The sequence below is a fragment of the Chelonia mydas genome, chromosome 5 (assembly GCF_015237465.2).
Source record: "Chelonia mydas isolate rCheMyd1 chromosome 5, rCheMyd1.pri.v2, whole genome shotgun sequence".
In the NCBI taxonomy this organism is placed as follows: Eukaryota; Metazoa; Chordata; order Testudines; family Cheloniidae; genus Chelonia; species Chelonia mydas.
Window position 1 is genome coordinate 89,860,070 of NC_051245.2, and position 24,996 is coordinate 89,885,065.

The 24,996-nt window shown below is 40.6% G+C and overlaps 1 protein-coding gene across 7 annotated transcripts in view; it reads left to right on the forward strand.

Annotated features, from left to right (window-relative positions):
• FRMD3 (FERM domain containing 3) overlaps nucleotides 1–24,996 on the forward strand; it is a 228,458-nt gene that overhangs the window by 153,194 nt on the left and 50,268 nt on the right. For all 7 annotated transcript variants that reach the window (XM_027827911.3, XM_043546493.1, XM_007065535.4 and 4 more), the window contains 2 exons: nucleotides 1,573–1,670; nucleotides 4,661–4,784. In XM_027827911.3, coding sequence (XP_027683712.1) covers nucleotides 1,573–1,670; nucleotides 4,661–4,784 — 222 coding nt within the window. The remainder of the gene's footprint in view (nucleotides 1–1,572; nucleotides 1,671–4,660; nucleotides 4,785–24,996) is intronic.

Sequence of the window (24,996 nt, forward strand, 5' to 3'; positions counted from 1 at the left end):
TCAAACTATTGATGTGATATGGGTCAAAATGGTCTCAATCTGTCAAGCGTTATCCAAGATAGTGCTTGGAACTCACTAAATCCCTGGGGGATCAACGCTGAGATCAGTATTTAAGAACATGTTCACTTGGGTAGATGTGTAGTGTGGAAGGATTGTAATTGTGCTTGCACCAATTTAAAAAAAAAGGTTTTTAGGCAGCTGCTTTTTGGTTACCTGGGTAGTTTGAGGGAATGTGCCAACACTGTTTCCCCTTGTGAATAGCCCATCACTGATGTTTCTAGTTGGAACTTTTGTAACCCTGTGAATGAAGATCTAATAATTCATGTTGCTTGCTACAAGTGGTGTCTGTTATAATATATTTATTTTATGGGGAGGTTTACTGTGAACACAGCAGAATAATCAGCAGGTGGTCTAACGAAAATTTTTCTTATATTGGGAGAGGAGCTGGAGACTGATATTGTCAGGTGGTGAGGACAGAGTGGGGGTGGAGACAGGAACAGGGAGAGGAGTTCTGGCTGTGGAGGGGATGGGACATGAGGAGGGGTGGTAGACAAACCTTAGATTGATGGTTTGAGAAAATCTGTATTTTACTAGCCTTGGGAGTGGACCCAAGTGGCTACTTCCTGATCTCGGGGCAGATTAATGTGGTGGTTCCCAAGATGCACAGGTGGATATTTGGAATCGACAGCACACAGTAGCTTGACCACTGATGGAAAATAAATGTGTATGCTGCCGGGGTTGCCAGTGTGTGGATACTGGGTGATTCTTGGACCAGGAGGTTGCAGTAGTTTGCGGGAGAGCAAGGAGTAAACTGACTACATAGGGGTTGCTGACTACAGTCTGATTTGGGGCGGCCTGCATTGGCATCATGTTTTGCCCACTTTGCAGAGTCTAACTGGTGACTTAAAAGGTGGTGACCTACCAGATGTTCTGGTGAACACGGCATGGGCAATCTCCCTCCCCCTGCTTTGCCCTTTAAATAGTGTTAGTTAGAATCCTGTGGGTGAAAGTGAATGGCTTGTAAAAGGAGGTGAAGAGCATGTATATTTCAGTAACTGTGGGGTTGCCAGAATAAAGGTATTTTTTAATAAACTGGGCATATTGGGGCATTGCTGAAAAAGGGCAGAGTTAAGGTTACATGGGCAATTTTTACATTTCATTTCCTGGTTTTCAGTAGTTTGAGTTTGCTCAGATGAACATTCTGAAAGGGGATGACATACCCCCAAACACCCTTTCTCTGAGCTAAAATAGATTTTTGACATTAAATTTACAATAGGGTTCACCTTATGTTGTGCTCTTCGTCATTCTCTCAGTAAAGTACTGTCACTCTTGTTTTCCCAATTATATTTTTCCAGAGGGAAATCAACAGCTCTCTTCTTGTCAGTAGTCTAGTTTTTTTGCAGGTCATACCTTCCTTCCCATTCCCCTTCACTGCCTTTCATGCAGCAAGTGAAAGACCCAGAATAGTTGACCACAGTGATGGTCTTGGTGGTAAAGTAAATACAACATGAAAAGCTCTCACAACAGGGCCTCACTCTTACTCTAAAGTGCTTTTTTTAAACTATATTGCAGATATCTTTTGTATCTACAAATAAAAAGGGACATTTTCCATGGTCGTTTGCTGTGCTCTTTTTCTGATGCTGCCTACCTCGGTGCCTGTATTGTCCAAGGTAAGTACAACCCACAGCACATTGTGAATTATTTCCGCATCTTGAGAGTGGTATTCAATATAAACAGCAAAGGGTTTAGAAGTGTATTTCAGAATAAGGTGAAAAGAAATAGTGAGCCCTTTGTCCTTATGCCATCCTCTCTCTAAACTTGAACATGTGCTTCAAAAATGGAGGGGGTTCAGAAGTGTAAGAAACCAGCAACAAATTAGGACATTGTAAAAAACAAACTAATCCTGTTAGGTTTTTATATGAGAATATACAGTATTTTGTGTATGGTACTCAGCTCTAGCTATAAAAGAAATCGAGGTTCTGTACCTTTATATTTCTGAATATAAACATATTCAATTCCGTATGAACTAAACAAAAGATAAAAGTTAATTGATTCAGAGGCAGTGGTTCAGATTGCATTTTTCCACCTTGAAACAAAGGAGATCTGAATGATAGTTGGACCCCAGGGCAGAGGGAGACAAGTAGATTACCATGGTTATGGGGTCTCAGTCTCTAGGTGATTGGAGTACCATCCTCATTTCCTTTACTGTTTGATGGCCAATCAAAGGCTGTACTAAGTCAGTTTTAGAAAAGCTAATGAGCACTATAAGATGTAGCCTGTTTGTGTCTGTGTTAACTAAGGACTGGGCATGAGGATAACAGAGTATGACAGTGACATTCCGGAAATATTGGAGATGCTGGAGATTCCTGACACCAACTTAAAAATGTGGGAATAGGTTCTCCCTGGCTGTTCTGTACTGGCCTGACTTTTAGGGCCAAATTTTGAGGAAAAACTGGAGGTGCACATGCAAAACTTGGATATGTAACTGGATCCTTATACTGGTGCAGGCAATTCTATGATTGCACACACAGATTGCTAGTTAGATTGCTAGTCTATCTGGAAATTTGTGTGCACAGATACCCAATGTGTAGGCATACATTGTGCTATAGTAATTTGGCAGCAATGATGTGTTGGAAGTACATCACCAAATTCTACCATCAGATTGGGAGACTTTAATAATTACATTTGCCCTAGTGCCTGTTGCATATGCCAAGAAGTGACCAAACCCCTGGAAGGGGATAGGCCTGTATAGAAAGAGGGGTAGTACTGTGATGTAAATGCCAATTTTTTGCCCACATGAATGAGTGGTGAAATAGTGTATGAGGAAAAAGAGCTCAGTTGATTTCTCTTTTGAAATAATCTTTTTAAAATCTTTGTAATATTTTTAGAAGTGACATTTCTTTCTCTTATCCTTTATGTTGTTCCTAGTAAATACCTCAATTTATTTACAGTTTTGTTTATTATTTATCTTAGTGTTTTTAATAATGTCCTTCACAATAATTTCTAAGTGATTAGCATATAGGGTTGCCAACGGTGTAATTTCACAAACCCAAACACACTTGATCCACCCTTTCCCCAAGGCCATGCCCCTGCCCTGCCTCTTCTCCAAGGCTCCGCACCTGCTCACTCCAGTCCCCCTCCCTCTGTCGCTCACTCTCCCCCACCTCACTCACTTTCACTGGGCTGGGACAGGGGGATGCGGTACGGGCTCTGGTCAGGGCAGTGGGGCCGAGAGGTTTGGAGTGTGGGGGAGGGGGCTTCGGGCTGAGCCTGGGGCAGGGGGTTGGGGTGTCACAGAGGGTGTGGGCTGTAGGAGGGAGTTTGGGTGCAGGAGGGGGCATGGAGTTGGGGTGTGGGAGGAGATTCTGGGGGCAGGCTCTGACTGGGCGGGACTTACCTCCGGTGGCTCCTGGAAGTGGTGTAATGTCCAGCAGCGGTTCCTAGGCTCCCAGGTGGCTCTTTGCGCTGCCCCTGCCTGCAAGCACCACCCCCACAGTTCCCATTGGCCACGGTTCCCTGTTCCCGGCCAATGGGAGCTGCAGAGTCAGCGTTCGGGGCGGGGGCAGCGCACAGAGACTCCCTGGCCACGCCTCCTCCTAGGAGCTGCTGCCGGACATGTTGCCACTTCCGGGAGCGGTGCAGAGCCAGGGCAGGTAGGGAGCCCGCCTTAGTCCCACTGTGCCGCCGGACTTTTAGCATCCTAAAATCTCCCAGTTTGGCTTCGGTCGCCTCTAGGAGATAGAGCTCGATACCAGGAGACTCCCGGCCAAACTGGGAGGGTTGGCAACCTTATTAGCATGATCAGCAGGAGTGTATAAAGGTTTGGAAAAAGAGGCTGTATATTCTGCTTCCAGATTCGTACATGCAGCTTTTGCTGCATTAGGGAGCATTGTCCCTCATGTACAATATATCCAAAGCCAGACTGAGGCCCAGAGCTGGATAGCAAAGGCCAACAAGGCTAAAAATATGTGCCTAATACTAGGCTTCTAAATCCATATTTAGGCACTTAAATAAGTGGCCTGATTTTCTAAAGAGCTGAACACCCAACAGCTCCCATCGAAGTCAGTTGACCAAATTCACCGTTGGCATAAACTGGTGCAAATTGACTAATGTTAGTGAGCACAGCTTTTGTGCTTATATACTAGGGTAGGATTAAACTTATTTTCTTCAGTGTTGTTACACTGGAATAGGTGAGAGGAGAACCTAGTTCAGAGTGTTTTGGTCTGTTTTATTAAATTGCTTGTCTACCGAGTGATGAAGGGCAGATGTTTGGTTTAACTATATATATTTTTCAGAGCATGTTATCACCAAATAATGGTTTTCAATTACCTTTATAATCAATTACCTGCAAACTGTACTTTGAAATTCATTTATTGGATGGGGAGGAGTTTGTGCTCCCAAAGTGGTAATGCACATTCCTCAAAGACTAGATATCTCTCCAGATATTTTGTAGCCTTAGTTTAATTATGAATGCAACAAGCGTGCTTTCCTTTGGAAATACAGTTTATTGAACTCTTACTAAAATTGGCAACTTTCTGAATGACACATGGAGGTTGATCTACAGGAGGACACATTCATTCACTATCTCTATTTTCCATCATTAACTTACTCTTTAATTTAACTCATTCTGCTGCTTTGTTTTGTTTTTTAACCTGTCCAGCTGAGCTCGGTGATTATGATCCTGATGAACACCCAGACAATTACATTAGCGACTTCAAGATTTTTCCCAAACAATCACAGAAGCTGGAAAAGAAAATTGCTGAAATACATCAAAATGAATTCAGGTAATTTAAAGGGCTGCTTGTGAAAGAGGCAGTTGTAAATTATTGTGTGTCTGTTTCTATACAATATGCATAAGCCTTTTGGTTTCTGGTTATTTCTTTTTAAATTCTGAGGAATGTGTTGATAGTTATTTCAAAAATGAAAAATGGGTGAAAATAAGTACAGAAAATTAATTTAGCAGTTTTCTAGGTGAATATCAGGTTTAATATTGGGGATGGGAGATCAGAACAAAAACAACAAATAGAGAACGGTAAAAATTTATTGTGTATATCTAATTCCCAGTACAAAAATAAAACTGCATTTAAAACTAAGTCAGTTCACTGTTGGTGACTTGTGCAGTTACACTTGATATAAGGATCTTCAGTGTGTGAATTCTAAAAACCTGAAGGCACAGGCTTGCAACAGTATTTCCAGTGTGTCTCGGTGCTCCTCAGCTCCACCCTCTTCATTGTTCCCATCCTGGGAGCAGGAGGGGATTCTGTGCCCTGGGGTTCCTTGCCAGGCAGTGACAGATCTCTGGACCCAGCTGCTTGCAGTGGCTATGAAGGGGATGGGGAGGAGGGGCATGTCCAGTACTCATGGTGGCAGCACGTGTGGTGGGGAGGATGCTCCTGGAACTCATGGGGGCACCCAGTGAGAGCAAGGGGGTGCCTGATACACTGGCAGTGGGTGGCATAGAAGGGGGTGCTGGACAGGGGTAAGGCCGGGGCCAGAAGGGGGCCAGGACTTACAGGGTACAGCCTTCCTCTCCCTGCAGCCTGTCACTACAGTGTTTGGTGGTCTCAGCGGTGTCCCTGCCTGTTTTGCTCCTTCACTGGAGAGCTGTGGCAGCAGCCACTAACCAGCATTTACCCTCCCTGGCACAGGCATGCTGAGGAGGCCAGTGGGGAATCTAAGAGTGGCCACGGCACCGGGTCCGGGAAGTTCAAGCAGGTACAAAATCTGGGTAGAAATTAGAAAAATCCAAATACTGGGTTTTTCAAAACATGGGAATTTTTAAGGGGTTTTCAGTAAAAACCGAAAATGAAGGGCCCTAAATATACATAAAGATACAGGTTCTCTCCCACACGCATTCTATACATCCATGCTGTCGAAGGTGCATTATTTGACAATGCAATGTCAGCTTAAAAATATTAACAGGAATGCAAAACCCACTATAAATCACAACTGACTGCTGCGTGTGTGCTGCCAACTGTTACCATGGTATGTGGTGAGCGTGAAATGTATGGCTCTCATAAGTGGGCATGGCTTACACTATGAGGGCTGCTGCTGTTTATGTACAGAGTTGTGTCTAGGGTGACCAGACAGCAAATGTGAAAAATCGGGACAGCGGGTGGGGGTAATAGGAGCCTATATAAGAAAAAGACCCAAAAATCGGGACTGTCCCTATAAAATCGGGACATCTGGTCACCCTAGTTGTGTCTTTCACGTGAATCTGATTTTCAAATGAAAACTTGGTAGCCATGCAGAGCTTTTTACAGTGAGATTTATGATACTTGATCACTTGCATTGTGTATTAAATTGCACATATTGTCATCTTGTTTGTATCTTTAGCTGGAACTATTCACTTGCTGTAATGCTATGATTTTGTGTGTGTGTGTGTGTGTGTGTGTTTTGCATTTATGGATATGTGTGCATGCACGCACATACAAAAACAGAGCAATAGCCAGGATGGTGATTTCTGTATAAAGCTTTTTGGAAAGCTGAGGGAGATTAGATTCAGGACCCTTTCCCTCTTCTTCTCTGATCTTTAAATATGGGACCAGAGTAGACAAAAATTAAAATACTTCTTAGTCTAATAGAAGCTAACCATGATCCTGAGATGAAGCACCCTGTTTCTATGGAGAACAATCACTGCTTTGTGCATGTATACTCCCTTCAGGACTGCCTAAGAATAACCAGACACAAGGTGGGTGAGGTAATATATTTTATTGGACCAGCTTCTGTTGGTGACAGAGAGATGTTTTCGAGCTGAAGAAGAACTATGTGTGGCTCAAAAGCATGTCTCTCTGTCACCAACAGAAGTTGGTCCAATGAAAGATATTACCTCATCCACCTAGTCTCCCTAATCTCCTGGGACCAACACAGCTACAGCAACATCGCATATAAGAATAACATGGACAGTAGTAATAAAGGCAACTGTGCTCTTGTCAACCTGCTTAGAGGAAAGGAGCAGTTGTTGGAGAAGTGGAAGATGAATGTGACATGGAAAAAAGTAAAGAAAAATAGATTGATTGCATTACATAATGTTTATAATCCACAGTGCATTGTATATGCTTGAAGTTGTCAGGAACTAATAGGAATTTGTTCACGCTGATGCGACATGACATGACAGTAACAGTGAGGTGTACAGGTGAAATTTCATAACTTTAAAAAACGTTGTTTCTACAAACTGCAGTGAAAGGCAATGTAGTGACCTGAACAGAACGTGATCTGCATGCTATTTCTGTAATTTTCACTGTAACTCTTTGTTTACGCAGAGGAGGGAGAATGATTGATTGATTGTTATTTAAGGATTCAGGAATTAAGACTTCAACTAGCTCTACTTGCTTTTGTATTGTATTTCTTATATTAAATAATGACTGTATTTAGCTGGGTAGATAGATGGTCTCTTTCTATGCAGAAGTATCACTTTTACCATAAAGGGGTGGGGAATGGAAAAAACAAAAACCCTAACAACTTTGAAACTGAAAGTTTTCAGATTTTATATAGTTAAAGCTTTAAATATTGCCTGTGTGATAAACAGCTAAAGTGTATCAAGTGTTTTTTATACACTTGAACACAACCTCCGTGACAGTCACAGCAATAGTTGGCATGTTCAGGACATCTAGTAAAAAACTATTATACCTCAGTGCAAGGAACTGTGCCAGCATTATCCTGTTTCCCTTCCTTTTTTCCCTTTCCAAAGCCTATGTATTTGTTTTAGACATTATATACACAGAGACCATGAAACAATACCTCCTCCCACCCCACTCTCCTGCTGGTAATAGCTTATCTAAAGTGATCATCAAGTTGGGCCATTTCCAGCACAAATCCAGGTTTTCTCACCCTCCACCCCCCCACACACAAACTCACTCTCCTGCTGGTAATAGCCCATCCAAAGTGACCACTCTCTTCACAATGTGTATGATAATCAAGGTGGGCCATTTCCTGCACAAATCCAGGTTCTCTCACCCCCTCACCCCTCTCCAAAAACCACACACACAAACTCACTCTCCTGCTGGTAATAGCCTATCCAAAGTGACCACTCTCCTTACAACGTGCATGAAAATCAAGGTGGGCCATTTCCAGCACGAATCCAGGTTTTCTCACCCCCCCACCCCCATACACACACAAACTCACTCTCCTGGGGGTAATAGCTCATCCAAAGTGACCACTCTCCCTACAATGTGCATGATAATCAAGGTGGGCCAGCAGGAGAGTGGGGTGGGAGGAGGTATTGTTTCATGGTCTCTGTGTATATAATGTCTTCTGCAGTTTCCACAGTATGCATCCGATGAAGTGAGCTGTAGCTCACGAAAGCTCATGCTCAAATAAATTGGTTGGTCTCTAAGGTGCCACAAGTACTCCTTTTCTTTTTGCGAATACAGACTAACACGGCTGTTACTCTGAAACCTGTATTTGTTTTGTATCTCTTTTGCCAGGATCATACCTTAAGTGACATAAAGATAATATCTCATGAGTGAAGTATTCTAGAACCACGTTAAACTTTTAAATTAAAACAATTTCCAAAGAGAAGCCAAAAACACACTCTATTTTTCAATAAATATTATTTTGATTTTAAAACCTCTTCCAAACTATGTCTTCTAGATTCCCAAAGGCACAGGACTTTCATTGATTTCAATGACAAAGTGTGTGTGTTAGAGAAGAGAATTTAGTCAAAACTCTTGTGCAAGAACAGACTACTCCCTTAAACAGATTGCAGAAAAATAATGAGGGAAGGAGGATTTATTTATTCAATACATCTTGTACTCAAACATTCTTCTGTAAACTTGTTTACCAAAATTGTTTTACATTTGTTTTAGGCCCTGACTTCCACTGGGACCTCAGCTTGGCCTCCATTTATACATGTACAATCTTGTGTGCACGCACACAAAATGCATGCATGCATTTTCTCAGCACTAATGCCTGCACACAGAGGTGATAGATTCCATCATGTGTGTGCACAGATTCTTGAAACATGTCACTGGCATGTTTGTCTGTCTGATCTAACCTATTCCATTCAAGTTCCAGTGCTGGAAAAATAAATGCACAGGCGTGCGTATGTGCACAAGTGGAGGCTAAGGTCAAGAAAACAAGTCCTTACTTTTGTTGCGCATAGTGGACATTGAGAATATGTTGAAACTTGATTGTAATTGGGAAAGTGCAGCATTCTATTTGTGATATCACATTCTCATTAATGGTAGAATAAAAACTTGTATACTATGACAAATAATCAGAAAAGGCATTAATCTTACCAGCTTTTATATGTTGTTGATGTATTTTATTAGCATGTCTTTCACTTGATAGGTGCTATAAAATTCAGATTCCTGATTTTTTTCCTCCAATAAGAAAAATAGGCAGATAACCTGTGAATCAGGAGTTTGTCAATCAGCCAGTACGTAAAAAAAAATCTGAGAATAGGTTACCAAGGTTTTGTAACAAAGGCATTTGAGTGATGTATTTGTTGATGTAAAGGGCAGGCGATTGGCCCTGATTCTGTTCTCACTGATTTTAACCTGTGTTGTTCTACTGACTTCAGAGGTTTCAGAGTGGTAGCCATGTTAGTCTGTATCAACAAAAAGAAAAGGAGTACTTGTGGCACCTTAGAGACTAACAAATTTATTTGAGCATAAGCTTTTGTGAGCTACAGCTCACTTCATCAGATGCATTCAGTGGAAAATACAGTAGGAAGATATATATGTACAGAAAACATGAACAAATGGGTGTTGCCATATCAACTCTAAGGAGACTCATAGATTAAGGTGGGCTGTTATCAGCAGGAGAAAAAAAAACAAAAAAACTGAACACTTTTGTAGTGATAATCAGGATGCCTCATTTCAAACAGTTGACAAGAAGGTGTGAGTAACAGTAGGGGAAAAATTAGAATGACCCTTTGATAGTGTGGCTGATGTGATTAGGTCCTATGATCAATGTAATTAATCACATCAGCCACACTATCAGAGGCTCATTCACCTGCACATCTACCAATGTGATATATGCCATCATGTGCCAGCAATGCCCCTCTGCCATGTACATTGGCCAAATCGGACAGTCTCTATGCAAAAGAATAAATGGACACAAATCGGATGTCAAGAATTATAACATTCAAAAACCAGTCGGAGAACCCTTCAACTTCGCCGGACACTCAATTACAGACCTAAAAGTTGCAATTCTTCAACAAAAAAACTTCAAAAACAGACTCCAACGAGAAACTGCAGAACTGGAATTAATTTGCAAACTGGACACCATTAAATTAGGCTTGAATTCTGGGAGTGGATGAGTCATTACACAAACTAAAAACTATTTCCCCATGCTAATTTTTCCCCTCAGTGGGTTGAGCATTGGCCTGCTAAACCCAGGGTTTTGAGTTCAATCCTTGAGGGGGCCGTTCTCTGTGACAGTTGTTTTTGTTTCTCCTTGATGTAAAGCCACCCCCTTTGTTGATTTTAATTCCATGTAAGCCAACCCTGTAAGCCAGGTCATCAGTCACCCCTCCCGCTGTCAGAGGAACAGCAAACAATTGTTCCGCGCCTTTTTTCTGTGCAGATGCCATGCCACGGCAAGCATGGAGCCCCTTCAGATCACTTTGGCAATTAGGAGCACATTAAACACCACGCGCATTATCCAGCAGTATATGCAGCACCAGAACTTGGCAAAGCGAAAGTGGGTGAGTAAGCGATGTCAGCGATGAGGACATGGACACAGACTTCTCTCAAAGCACGGGCCCTGGCAATGTGGGCATCATGGTGCTAATGGGGCAGGTTCATGCGGTGGAACGCCGATTCTGGGCCCAGGAAACAAGCACAGACTGGTGGGACTGCATAGTGTTGCAGGTCTGGGATGATTCCCAGTGGCTGCGAAACTTTCGCATGCGTAAGGGCACTTTCATGGAACTTTGTGACTTGCTTTCCCCTGCCCTGAAGCGCAAGAATACCAAGATGAGAGCAGCCCTCACAGTTGAGAAGCGAGTAGCAATAGCTCTGTGGAAGCTTGCAACGCCAGACAGCTACCGGTCTACTACTGGTACTGCTACTGGAACTTGGGGAGGAGGGCGGTTTGTTACTCAGGGGCTGTAGCGGCGGTCTGTGCTCCTGCTGCCTTTCCTGCAGCTCAACCATATGCTGGAGCATATTAGTTTGATCCTCCAGCAACCTCAGCATTGATTCCTGCCTCCTCTCATCACGCTTCAGCCCACCACCTCTCCTCCTGGTCATTTTGTGCTTTCCTGCATTCTGACATTGTCTGCCTCCATGCATTTGTCTGTGCTCTGTCAGTGTGGGAGGACAGCATGAGTTCAGAGAACATTTCATCGCGAGTGCGTTTTTTTCACCTGCTAATCTTCGCTAGCCTCTGGTAAGGAGAAGATCCTGTGATCCTTGAAACACATGCAGCTGGTGGAGGGAAAAAAAAAGGGACAGTCGTATTTAAAAAAACACATTTTATAGAACAATGAGTACACTCTTTCACGGTAAACCTTGCTGTTAACATTACATACATAGCACATGCGCTTTCGTTACAAGGTCGCATTTTGCCTCCCCCCACCATGTGGCTAGCCCCTCCTCCCTCCCCTTGGCTAACAGTGGGGAACATTTCTGTTCAGCCAGAGGCAAACAGCCCAGCAGGAACGGGCACCTCTGAATGTCCCCTTAAGAAAAGCACCCTATTTCAACCAGGTGACCATGAATGATATCACTCTCCTGAGGATAACACAGAGAGATAAAGAACGGATGTTGTTTGAACGCCAGCAAACATACACTGCAATGCTTTGTTCTACAATGATTCCCGACTACGTGCTAGTGGCCTGGAGTGGTAAAGTGTCCTACCATGGTGGACAGAATAAGGTTGCCCTCCCCAGAAACCTTTTGCAAAGGCTTTGGGAGTACATCCAGGAAAGCTTTATGGAGATGTCCCTGGAGGATTTCCGCTCCATCCCCAGACACGTTAACAGACTTTTCCAGTAGCTGTACTGGCTGCGAATGCCAGGGCAAATTAATCATTAAACGTGCTTGCTTTTAAACCATGTATACTATTTTAAAAGGTACACTCACCAGAGGTCTCTTCTCCACCTGGCGGGTCCAGGAGGCAGCCTTGGGTGGGTTTGGGGGGTACTGGCTCCAGGTCCAGGGTGAGAAACAGTTCCTGACTGTTGGGAAAACCGGTTTCTCCGCTTGCTTGCTCTGAGCTATTTTCCTTGTCCCCAAAACCTGCTTCAGTATTGCCTCCATCTCCACTGAAGGAGTCAAACAACATGGTGGCTGAACCCCCTAAAATGGCATGCAGCTCATCATAGAAGCGGTATGTTTGGGGCTCTGACTTGGAGCGACCGTTTGCCTCTCTGGTTTTCTGGTAGGCTTGCCTCAGCTCCTTAAGTTTCATGCAGTACTGCTTTGGGTCCCTGTTATGGCCTCTGTCCTTCATGCCCTGGGAGATTTTGACAAAAGTTTTGGCATTTCGAAAACTGGAACGGAGTTCTGATAGCAGGGATTTCTCTCCCCATACAGCGATCAGATCCCGTACCTCCTGTTCAGTCCATGCTGGAGCTCTTTTGCAATTCTGGGACTCCATCATGGTCACCTCTGCTGATGAGCTCTGCACTCCACCTGCAGCTTGCCATGCTGACCAAACAGGAAATGAAATTCAAAAGTTCACGAGGCTTTTCCTGTCTACCTGGCCAGTGCATCTGAGTTGAGAGCGCTGTCCAGAGCGGTCACAATGGAGCACTCTGGGATAGCTCCTGGAGGCGAATACCATCTAATTGCGTCCACAGTACCCCAAATTTGACCTGGCAGGGTCGATTTCAGCACTAATCCCCTTGTCGGGGGTGGAGTAAGGAAATCAATTTTAAGAGCCCTTTAAGTCAAAAAAAAGGTCTTCGTTGTGTGGACGGGTGCAGGGTTAAATAGATTTAACGCTGCTAAATTCGACCTCAACTCCTAGTGTAGACTAGGGCTAAATGAGTTAATACAAATCAGGATTTCTCACTTTTGCAGAATGTTGTTCCATCATCCAGGCCCCTGTAGCTTGGAATAATCTGCTTCCTCACTGAATCCTATCTCATTATTCTCATGGCCCATTAACTGGGCACATATTTTCTTCTATCCCAGTGCATGATGGAAGTATTTGTTTCCTGATGTCAACATGAAAACAGTGAAGGAAATGCCTGGAAAGTAGCTGATAGTGCACAGTGACAGCGACAAATGACTTGGTGACTCAATGAGAAGGCTTGTTCTAATTAATTAAACAGATGTACAATATGCTGCTTCTCTCTCTCTTTATGTGGTAGTGAATACATTGTTAGGTTTTTATCAAATTGTGACCTTTCATGTGACCATTCTTTGAACCTGACTGAACAAATTTAATCTGATACAGAGGCTGTGACAGGCAGAGACACATGACAGCTTTATAGAGCTGTGATTAATTGTCTTGTGAATTTTAATTAATGGTTGTCCACCTCAGTAAAGTAGGGGAGGGGTACTGTAACAATCGAATCAAACCTTACCAGGGCTAAATGAAGGCCTGTCCTCATAACAGATATTCTGGTTTTCATGTCATCACAAATAAAGGCTCTTTAGAAATGCAGCTTACCTATGAGAAGAAGCAGTTTTTGTAACTGGATACTAGAAGCAAAGTAGATGTTGGAAGATTTAAGATGCATTAGCAGGACTTTGTGAATGGTTCTTTAAATAAATCAAAGCTGTTTGATCTCCAGCTGTCTGACTTGAATATGGAGTCCTGTCATATTTCTGCGCATGCACCTTACACGGCCGAGGAGAAGCAAACAGGGATAACCCTTAGGAGCCTTGTGACTTAAAGGACTCAGGACTGCCTCTTAGGGTTTGATTCTGTAGGATTCTGAGCACCCATGCAAGGTGTTCAGTATCCTCAACTCCTGCTGAAGTTTATGGGAATTGAGGGTGCTCAGCTTTTTGGAGGGTTGAGCCTGAACTTTAAATTTTGCCCTGACTGGCAGAGTGAGGGGGAGCAGAGATACTGATAAATGTGACTTCTGGTCCTCCTGGACTTGTACCAACTGGGCTTGGTGAGCCTGGGGACATGCTCCAGCGTATAATTTGCTGCTGCTTGAAAATGAATCTGAAGAGGGTGAACATTTTGCATAGAAACGTCTTTCTGTCCCTCTTAAAACTGGAGCTCCTACCATTAATGTCAGGCTAACAGTTGCACATCGTTTTTTAAAAACAAACCTCCCACCCCCCTTGCTTTTTGTTTCAAAGCCTTTGGGATTTCTGGCTTTTCCTTCTCCAGAGCTTGTTTTCGCCTTTACAGTGATACAATGATGATTGTAAGTGAAAACATGAATAATATTTTTATACCAGTAACAAAAAAAAACCCCCAAACCTTGCCCCAGTACATGAGTAAAATTTTGCTGATTGTTCTTCATATATTACAGTAGGGTGTTTTAATCACATTCACAAAAGGGGCAGATATAAGATTGCAGAGAGAAACTCAGCTAAGAAATTGCCCATTTTTGTGCAACTAAAACCTAGCTTTAACATAGCTTTTCGTAATTAAAATGGCTATACCATTAGGGTTTGGAATCACTGCAGTCAAATTTTACCAGAGCTCAGCTACAGCTATTTATTATTTATATAGCACCATAGAGATACACACTCTTGCCAGTAGTAGAAATATACAAATTGACAATTGGAAGATGAGGTCTATGCCCTTAGGAGCAAATTATGACTAATAAACCAATAAAGCAAAAGGACAACTTGTGGGGCTGGCTGCGCTGCACAGCACAGTGAAGGAATATAGCAGGAGGAGCAGGGCCAATAAATGCATATAGACATTTCTGATTCAGGAAAGCACTTAAATGTGCTTAAGTCCACCCCCTGTTCAGTACAATATGTAAGGAAATGCTTAACTCTGAGTACATGTTTAAGTGCTGTCCTGAATAGGGATATCCTCTTGAATCAGGGCCTGAAAGAAGAAATAGTATCATGTTTATAAATCTAACAATATTTTAATGAAACATAATTGCAGTGCTCTATTTTCAACCCGTGATTATTTTTTGTTAAACACAATTGAATAATTTAATGTACCTTTGTAAAGTTCTATTATATATGCTGTTGAAAAGGAATAAAAATAACTATGGAAAGATTATTTTTTAATTAAAATGCTGTACTTGTACAATGTGATAGGATGTAAACTTGGAGATAATTCTAAGGACTTGATTCTGCAAATCCTTACTCAAGCTAGCTGGCATTGCTTCTGCATGAAGCAAGGGCTACTCATGAGGCTTGCAAGATCAAGCCATTTCTCTCAGCTCAGATATGGTCTGTGGATAACAGTTGAAGTTCACAAATTCTGTATTATGACTCATATCAAGGTGTCATTTAATAATTTTTATTACTTTCATTATTTTTATGTACAAATAGCAACATAGTTTATAATTTCAATATTACCTTCAACAAGCAGCCCTGGCATTTAAGACAATACAATATGCCAGATGTTATAAGGGAGAAACAGATGTATTTCCTTGCTGAAACATAAGGCATCCCTGACTTTCGGCTAGTCTACACTGGCAACACTAAAGCGGGCAGTGCTTTAACGTGCCTTGTGTGGTTGTGGCGCACTAAAAAAACCCAGCGCTCTTTTAAAAAAAAACAAACAAAAAAAAACCACACCTCCACGAGGGGCATAGCTACCAGCGCTGGGAGCACTGTCTACACTGGTGCTTTACAGCGCTGAAACTTTCTCGCTCAGGGGTGTGAAAAAACACATCCCCTGAGTACAGCAAGTTGCAATGCTGTAAATTGCCAGTGAAGACAAGCCCTTAGTTTAATATATATCTATATCTCATAGGCAGGCCTTGTAGCACTGTTGCTTGACAATTCCTGTTAGAGCAACTGAAAACAGAATCTTATATCTGTGCCAGACTTTAACCATTTGGGCTCAAATTTTCCGTGCTGAGTGTCTGCCTAAGACTGTATTTATTTTGGAGAACTTCAGCCAAACTGGCCCAGCCACTTGAGAGAATAAGGCTAGGAGGGAAAAGAACATTGGTTCTGCCCAGGTTAAAAAAGTCTAGTAACATTTTAATTAGGGCTGTCAAGCAATTAAAAAAAAATTAATCACGATTAATCACACTATTAACAATAATATCTTTCATTTAAATATTTGGGATGTTTTCTACATTTTCAAATATATTGATTTTAGTTACACAGAATACAAAGTGTATAGCACTCACTTTATATTTATTTTTTATTATAAATATTTGCACTGTAAAAAAGAGATTTTTCAATTCAGCTCATACAAGTACTGTAGTGCAATCTCTATCATGAAAGTGCAACTTACAAATGTAGATTTTGTTACATAACTGCACTCAAAAACAATGTTAAATTTTAGAGCCTGCAAGTCTACTCAGTCCTATTTCTTGTTCAGCCAATTGCTGAACAAGACAAAAGTTTGTTTACATTTGCAGGAGATAATGTTGCCCTCTTCTTGTTTACAGTGTCACCTGAAAGTGAGAACAGGCATTTGCATGGCACTGTTGTAGCTGGTGTCACAAGATAGTTATGTGGCAGATACCGTAAATATGTCCCTTCATGCTTCAACCACCATATGACAGGTTCTGCTCGATAACTATCCAAAGCTGTGCGGACCAACGCATGTTCATTTTCCATCTTCTGAGTCAGATGCCACCAGCAGAAGGTTGATTTTCTTTTTTGGTGGTTCAGGTCCTGTAGTTTCTGCATTGGGGTGTTGCTCTTTTAAAGACTTCTGAAAGCATGCTCCACACCTCATCCCTCTCAGATTTTGGAAGGCACTTCAGATTTTTAAACCTTGGGTTAAGTGCGGTAGCTATCTTTAGAAATCTCACATTGATATCTTTTGTGTTTTGTGAAATCTGCAGTGAAAGTGTTTTAAAAAACGAACAACATGTGCTGGGTCATCATGCAAGACTGATATAACATGAAGTATAGGATGGCAAGAAGTATGACAGAATGTGGGTAAAACAGAGCAGGAGACCTATAATTCTGAGAAGTACCAAGAAGTATCTGAGAAGTACTGAGAATAACAGAGAAGTTCAGTCACAAATTTAATTAATGCATTATTTTTTTAATGAGCATTGGCAGCATAGAAGCATGTCCTCTGGAATGGTGGCTGAAGCATGAAGGGGCATATGAATGTTTAGCATATCCGGCATGCAATGTTCCCTCTAGTATTTTCCATGCATGTGTGGAATAAATTTTATGTGCACCAAGGTAAGTGTGGATGTGCGCCACCAGTAGAAACAAAAGACCTATATATATATTTAAGAAGTTACAATAGGGATAATTACTCCAGCCAGGGCAGGTTAGGCATTTTAGAACTCACTACTCAAAGAATTAAATTCAAGTATACGAGAAATACAAATTATGAAATGCATAGATTGATCAAAACACTAAAATAGCACACTTTGAAAAAATAAAATTAGAGAATGTGCGTGCATTTTAGGAAGTACCAAGAAAGTAACAACAACAATGATGATACAAGTATGTGTTGTGAGGTGACTGTGAAACAGACTGTGTGTGTGACACAGAGACTGTGTATGTGCTGGGAAGTTTGAGACGCTGTGCGTTGTCTCTTTAAGGCACTCACTGAAAGTTCTCCTGCTCTGTCATGAGTCCTGTTGTCTTCTCTCACCTGCTCTGTGGAGATGGGGAGGGGGAGAGAGACGGACAGCGTGAGCTGGCTGCTGGGCAAATCTCAGAAGCTGTGCACTGTCTCTTTAAGAAAGGCACTCAGTACTTTGCAATGCTGACTACAAAAGTGCCATGCAACTGCCTAGTCTCACTGTCAGGTGACATTGTAAATAAGAAGGGGGCAGCATTATCTCCCATAAATGTAAACAAACTTGTTTGTCTTAGCAATTGGCTGAACAAGAAATACGATTGAGTGGACTTGTAGGCTCTAAAGTTTTACATTGTATTTGAGTGCAGTTATGCAACAAAAAATCTACATTTGTAAGTTGCACTTCAGTGATAGAGATTGCACTACAGTACTTGTATGAGCTGAATTAAAATAGTTTTTATTTATCATTTTTACAATGCAAATATTTGTAATAAAAATATAAAGTGAGCACTGTTCACTGTATTCTGTGTTGTAATTAAAATATATTTGAAAATGTAGAAAAACATCCACAGTAATTAGTCTCTATTACTGTAGTTCCTTCACCAGATTGTATGTTTTCTATTACATAACTGACTGTGCTTCCTTGGGCTACTAAGTCCGTAATAATTATTGGTCCAACTAGAGATGCAGCTCTTAGTGTATGACTTTATGCAACTCCTTTTACAGAGGAAAGGAAATAGCCATTTCCAAATGGTTTCCCTATTGCTGATACAATACCTGCATTCACTTTAAAGGACAGAACAATAATGCTGAACATCACAAATGTTTTTACTGGAATCAAAATGATTGCTCTTTGTTCAAAGACACAAATACACTGTATGGTTTACAAGGAATCATATGACTTTCTAATGGAGGATTTACCATTTTGATAACAGTCCAACAGCTGTTGACAGCTGGCTGACAGCCAGGATTCCCTGAGATGAGACGTATGAGAAGAACTAAGACTGCTAGGGTTGTGATACTCAAATTTCCTTTTCAAGACTATAGTGGTCTGGCATATTTTTTGCCAGTTTGACTGGAAAGTACACTAGCATGAATGTCAACAACTGAAAACGAAGGCTCTGTTACACCAAGCGTTGATTAATAATCTGTTTTTATATTTCTCACACTGAAAATAAATATCTTCTTATTATTTATTTATATTACCAGAGCATCTACTCATGGACCATAGTGCTAGGTGCTATATAAACAGAAGAAAATAACCGCTCCTGCCTCCAAAAGCTTGCAGTCAAAGTGTAAGACAAGAGACAACAGATGGATCCAGATGGGGAAGTACAAGGAAACAATGAGACAGTGTTGGTCAGCGTGATAGCAGAAGTATCAGCATGCTAGCAACATAACTTACATTTTTTCTAGGCAATATGGCAGAGGAGAGTTAAGGAGGTTTTGCAGGAGGATAATTCATCTTAACATGACAGCAAACATTTTTGATGCAGCAAGTGGAAAGGTTGGAAATTATCCCTTTCCGTTAGTAAATGGCAGTCTCAAGTAAAGACATTCTTTTCAAATGATACTTTAGTGGAAAAGTCAAAAATACTTTACTAAAGTATCTCCCTGAAAAAAAAAAGACTTAAATAACTGTCTGTGCTGGATATAAATTTTCGCACAAATGTTTTGAGGCTTTTTCTTTAACACTGATCAATAACTGCCTGATGACTCAGAGAACAAATAATTAACATAATTGTGCCATTGTATGTTTTAGAAGTGAGAGAATTTGCAGTGAAATGCTCCAACGTCATCTTAATGGTCTTTGAGAGACTGTTCTGATGGGAACTGAAATTCTTAAGGAAACGTATACCTCTCTAGCGACTCAGTTCAATTTGCTCGTTGAAGAACATTTGCTTTTCTCCAGTTTTCTCTTCAATAACTTAATCTCCCAGCAAAGGTAGAGCTGCATTTGGTAGAGAAGACTGAATGTCCTTAAAAGACATCAAAAGCAAATGCTTGAAAAGGCGGTGAGTCTAATTCAGTTCTCAGCTACTGTAGTAGCTTCTACACCTTACCTTTTAGATTTTGAAGATGTAGATTGAATAGGCCATTTCATTTTATAGAAAAAACAAATAATTGGTTAACCTTTTAGTTTTGGTTTTACTTTCTGGTTATTGTTTAGGGGAAACTAGGTAATTATTATAATAAACTTTCAACTATATTGCACCTCTGTTTACACTGATATATGCATAGTTGTACCTTTAAGATGATGTATTACAGTTAAAAAACTTTTCAATCTGGTTGCAGACAAATAAGAAATCAGTGATCATTGTGGGGTAACTTTCTTTTGAGAAGAAAATGACATCGAAGCGTTAGGACCATCTTAATATGGAAAATATTTAAGTACAGTCAGTTTAAATATATTCATATATCTTTTGTTTTCATAATTTAAATAAAATGTATTCATTACCAAAATTGCTTTCTGCCTGTCTGACTTATTCCTGCAATTTCAACTGGCTGTTACTTTACTACTAAATATCATCGTGTACATTCATCCTGATTTTGCAGGGCAGATACCTCTAACTCCAGGAGTCCCAGACATTTCTATGCTTAATGTTGGCATGTCTTATAAAAACAGCTATTTTGATAGTGGTTTGTTTTGTTGTTTTGTTTTATGTGGGGACACTGAATTAAATCTGAAAGCTGTTGAAACAAGTGGCTCATATTTAGAGATGGCTGCATTTCAGTGGTGAATGAAGTGATCTTTATATTTAGTTTATCATTTTGTTTGTAAAGCATGTTCGTATCATTGGGAATGAAAATAACTACATCAAAGTAAAGATCTTGCCCTTTAACAGTGAAAATTCTTTCTATTGCTGGCATTAGAGGTATCCAAGCTGTATCGCTACTGCCCAGCCTGTGTTGCCATAGTAATACCAGACAGTTATCAGATATGTCTGATAGAGAATGAATTTACATTCTTATGATCATTGTACTCAACATGCCCATTCTAGTATAAACTGCGTTTGGGGGAACAAGCATCAACCACAATTCACTTTGCACTTTTCAGAAGTCAGTAAAACCCCTCAATATCTTCAGCATGTATTTAAATGGCTATTGTAAATCTATGGAATATTTTTAAAAAACAAACATAACCACCGGTTTGGATTAATGGGCTTCCATTTCAGTCTTGACTGACATAGGCAGATTGTTTGCTGTGCTGTGCTGTGGTAGCTGCGTTGGTCTCAGTACGTAGGCAGATGAGTCTATTTGAAGTGAGAGATTTTTCCTGTCAAGAGGTTGTGAGCAGATCCCTTCAGCAGACAAACCTCAGTCTAATGGCTTTGTCTTGTCCAATTTTAAAGAAGGCAGTCATTTGTCCACTAACATTACTTCTTTAGTCTGCCTTCTTTGAACGCCTTCTCTACAGCTAAGGAGCCAATGTGGGTTAACATCAGAGGAGACACATTGTAGGATGGGAATAGAGATTAAGCAGAATAAGGACCCAGTCCAGCACAAAATATCTGCACCCTTTCAAGCTTTGTAAGCCCTGTAACTAGTTGGTCAGAAAGTGTTTCTTTTGTCCATAAAATATTTTGACAAAAATTATATACATTGTCGTATTTTTTTCTACAATATTTTTTACTGACAATCAGAAAATGGAATATTTCAGCAACAAAAGCTGAAACATTTCACTCATTTTGGCAAAAAAGATAGGTTGAAATTTTGCAGATTTTGGTTGCCAAAAATGAAAGAAAAGTTTTGGGTTTGGATTTTTGATGTCAACTCCCCAAAAAATATTCAGAAAAAACCGGAAACTTCCATGGGGGGAAAACAAGCCGTTTTTCATAGGAAAAAACATTTCAAAGAAATTTTAAAAAACAAGTTCAATCTGTAATTGTGGAGGGTGGAGAGAGTGAATCAGACCAGAACTAACATTTACACAGCAAGCCTGGAGAGAGTTTTTGGAGGCATTGAGTTAAGGAGCAATCTCCATATGAAACCAGCTGATGTGTCTCAGAAATGGTGACTAGAGCAGCAGTGGAACGTCTGGAGAAACCCTCTGTGTCTTTAAAAAAAAACAAAACAAAAAAATCCACCCCATACTTTTACTGTGAATAACAAGAAACAAAATTTAGATTGGTTTGCATGATTTTACTAGGAATCTCTTGTGAGTCAGGAGCACACGCTGTTCAGTAGTAGGAATGACTTGCTAAAGTGGAAAAATATGGTCATCTTATGCTGTGCCATTTGTTAGAGCTGCCCAGAGACTGCTGTTTTCCCAGCAAAGTTCTTTTCTAGAAAAGGTAGTTGGAACCATGAATATAGAAGGCATTTGTTGTCTTCTCCATGTTTATCATCCTCTAGCTGATATAGACTTTGGGGATTGGGTTCTGCTGTTCATCACAAAGCTGAAAGAATCCAGGTGCCTTTCTGCATTCCAGTTAAGGGTTTCTTGAGTGCAGGGGTTTTTTTGGGTTATCCAATAAAGGGGAAGTGGCCAGCTTTTTCCTTCCCTTTCTCCTTCACACTGAGAACTGTGTCCTAGGAAGTAGGTTTACTAGGGCTTTCAATTTGGGCAGAGGCCAGTCTCACTGCTGTCCATCTCCTAGGATAAGCTCCTGGAGCACAAAGTTGTTTTCATCACTGCTTTGTTATGATGGAATATCATTATTTTGAGATACAAGTATCTAAAAGGTGGTTTGCTTAAACACAGTTTGAGATAGTGTGACTTCAGAAATCTTAGTTAAGTGCTTTGAAATCTGATAAGGAACTGAAGTTGTGTTATTACTGTTGTGGTATTAAATCAAATACTGTAAATATTTGTTTTAAATGAATGATCTTCAAAATTTTATGATCAGGAATGGGAAATTTACATAAAGAACACAAAGGATTCTGATATCTGGATGGACTTGATGTTTGTGTTTGTTTTTCCTGGCTTTCAAATTTTCCACTAGGATTTCAGCAATTAGGCTGTTAACTAGTTACTAGTGTTTCTTCTTTTTCACATACAGAATAATTTAAAGCTTTTGCTCTGTTGTGATCCCCGTTGCCAGGGGAATTCCAAGAGCAGCAGTGCCATTGCTTAGATAATTTGCAAAGTTTTGTCTTGCTATTTTTAATTTAAAAAGACTCATTGACAAACTACGGAACAGGGTTAGAAAGTAAGTAGTTTAGAAGATTTTTCATTCTGCACTTCTCTATAAAGTTATCTGCATGGTAATTTCATTGTAACTACTGCAAAGCAATGTAGTCAAAAATGGTATACTAACTGAGTTTAGCCCAGAAGTAAAAAAGGCACTGTTAGTCATTTTAATATATTTGTATTTAAATGGTGCCTCATTCTGATAGAGTTTTAGGTGCTTAATCCTCCTAGTCTCCACACCAAAAACTAAAAACCTAATGCCAAGTCCTGAAGTCTTTACTTGGGTTTTAATGTAGCCTGCAATCAGAACTGTTCTTGAGTACATAGGAAGTTTGTCTGAATGAGGGCAAACTAAAAGCTATGTAAGGACGTCAGCATACTAGACCCATGGCTTTGTAGAATTCTCAACTAGCACGGATAAAAAAGATTAAAAAACCAGCCACCCCACACAATCTGGTAGCTGCCCCTGACAAGTAAGAAATGAATCACCCAGAGAATCCTTTATAGGGCACAGGCAAATCTACATAAACTTAAGAAAACTTGAATGTCTTGAGTTCTTCTAAAAGATGCCACACGTGATCTCATATAATGAGGTGGAGAACATTTCAGAGATGGAGGGCCTTCATAGAAAGTCCCTGTGATCTATCTTGCAGTACAGGATGATCAGCATCAACAACCCTGAGTGGAATCTCAAAAGAGACTTTGTTCTATGTTGTTTAAACCTGTATAACCTTAGAGGAGTGGAGGGCTTACAGCTTACATTGGTTTCAGTGGAAAGTGAGGATGCTGAACACTTACGAATATTAGATTACATGCATGCTTTGTAAGTCTTTGAATTGCTTTTAACCTGTCCACAGTTTAGATCTTAAATGTTGAGCAATGACTTCTGGAAGGGACACAGTATAAGTATTCAGCAGCAGGTCGCTCCAAGTGATACAGAAGTGATTACGAAATCATGAACAACAACAACTCTTAAATAATGCTTTGCACTGGTAAGTCTCAAAGCATTTTAGAAATACGTGTCATTACCGCGTTTCACAGATGGGGAAACTGAAGTACAGAGAGCAGAAGTGACTTGCCCAATGTCATTCAGCAGGCCAGTGGCAGGAAATAAATCTGACCAACATTTTTTTGATTCACTATTCCATGGTTCCCTAAAAAAACATACATATCAAGCTATTTAAAGAAACAAGACCAATAATCCTTTAAAGTGCACCCTCAACTCTCTGACTGCAGCAAAGGATGTGCTCTGCTTCTCATCAGGCCCCAAATGATAGGGAATGAAAGAAAAAAGTATTTTAGAAGTGAATTTGTGCAAGGGGGGGGAAAATCAGTACATCGCCCTTAATCCACATCCCTGGAAAGCATTTCCCATTGAGTTACATAACTCCCTGGCCTTCGAAGTGCATCAGAGCCAGAGGTGCATATGGAAGTAAATAGTGAGAGTTTGTACATCCTCTAATGTACACCTCATTAGCTTAAAAGAAAATAGCAGAACACATTGTGAGCTGCTCAGTTCTACAGTTGGAGTATCTCTTCTTCAAAGTTTTAGCTGGAGCTTTGAAATGGATAGATTCCTATGGGATAGTTGCAGAGTGCACACAGGATGAGGCATTAATACATAGCTTATCCCAGTTGTAGAGCTCTGAATTCAAATCAGAAATGCATTTTTTCATTTTGTACTGTAGGCTGCCAGGCTTTTCTGCCCCCCAAAAAACCAGTCCTTTTTCCTGAGTGCATGGTTCTGGGCTTTCTGACCTGGAAACTGATCATGTAAAATTTCTGAAGATGTAATATATTTAGGATTCTCTTTCATGCTGAATTATATATCTGTGCACATGTGAAGCCTACTGGAAATACAATAATTTCAATCAGGAAAGCATACCTAGCTTTCCTGATTGAAGTGAAATATAAGCCACAGAGATAAGGGAACAGTTTCCTTCCTAGTTTGCAGGTTAAGGGCAGTAATTAGAGGATTTCCCCCAGATGAAAGGATTTTGTCTATGTAAGGCCATCTTAAACAGAAAGTTTAAAGGCTCCTGACTCTGATCAAAAGTAGCATCTAATGTTAAGACAGTGATCAATTTGCAGCCCTGATGTTAGGATTTGACATAGGTACATTTATTTAGAAAAAGAAATGATCTCCTCACTATGAAAAGGGCCAATTAGATTATTAAGGTAAGGTTTGGTTCATTCTCATGATGTTGCTTGTACAGCATAGAGGTCAAACATGTTCTGTGCCTCCATGATGATCTGTCCTGAGACAATTTTGCCATGTTATGCAGTAGGATGGCTGTGAGGGA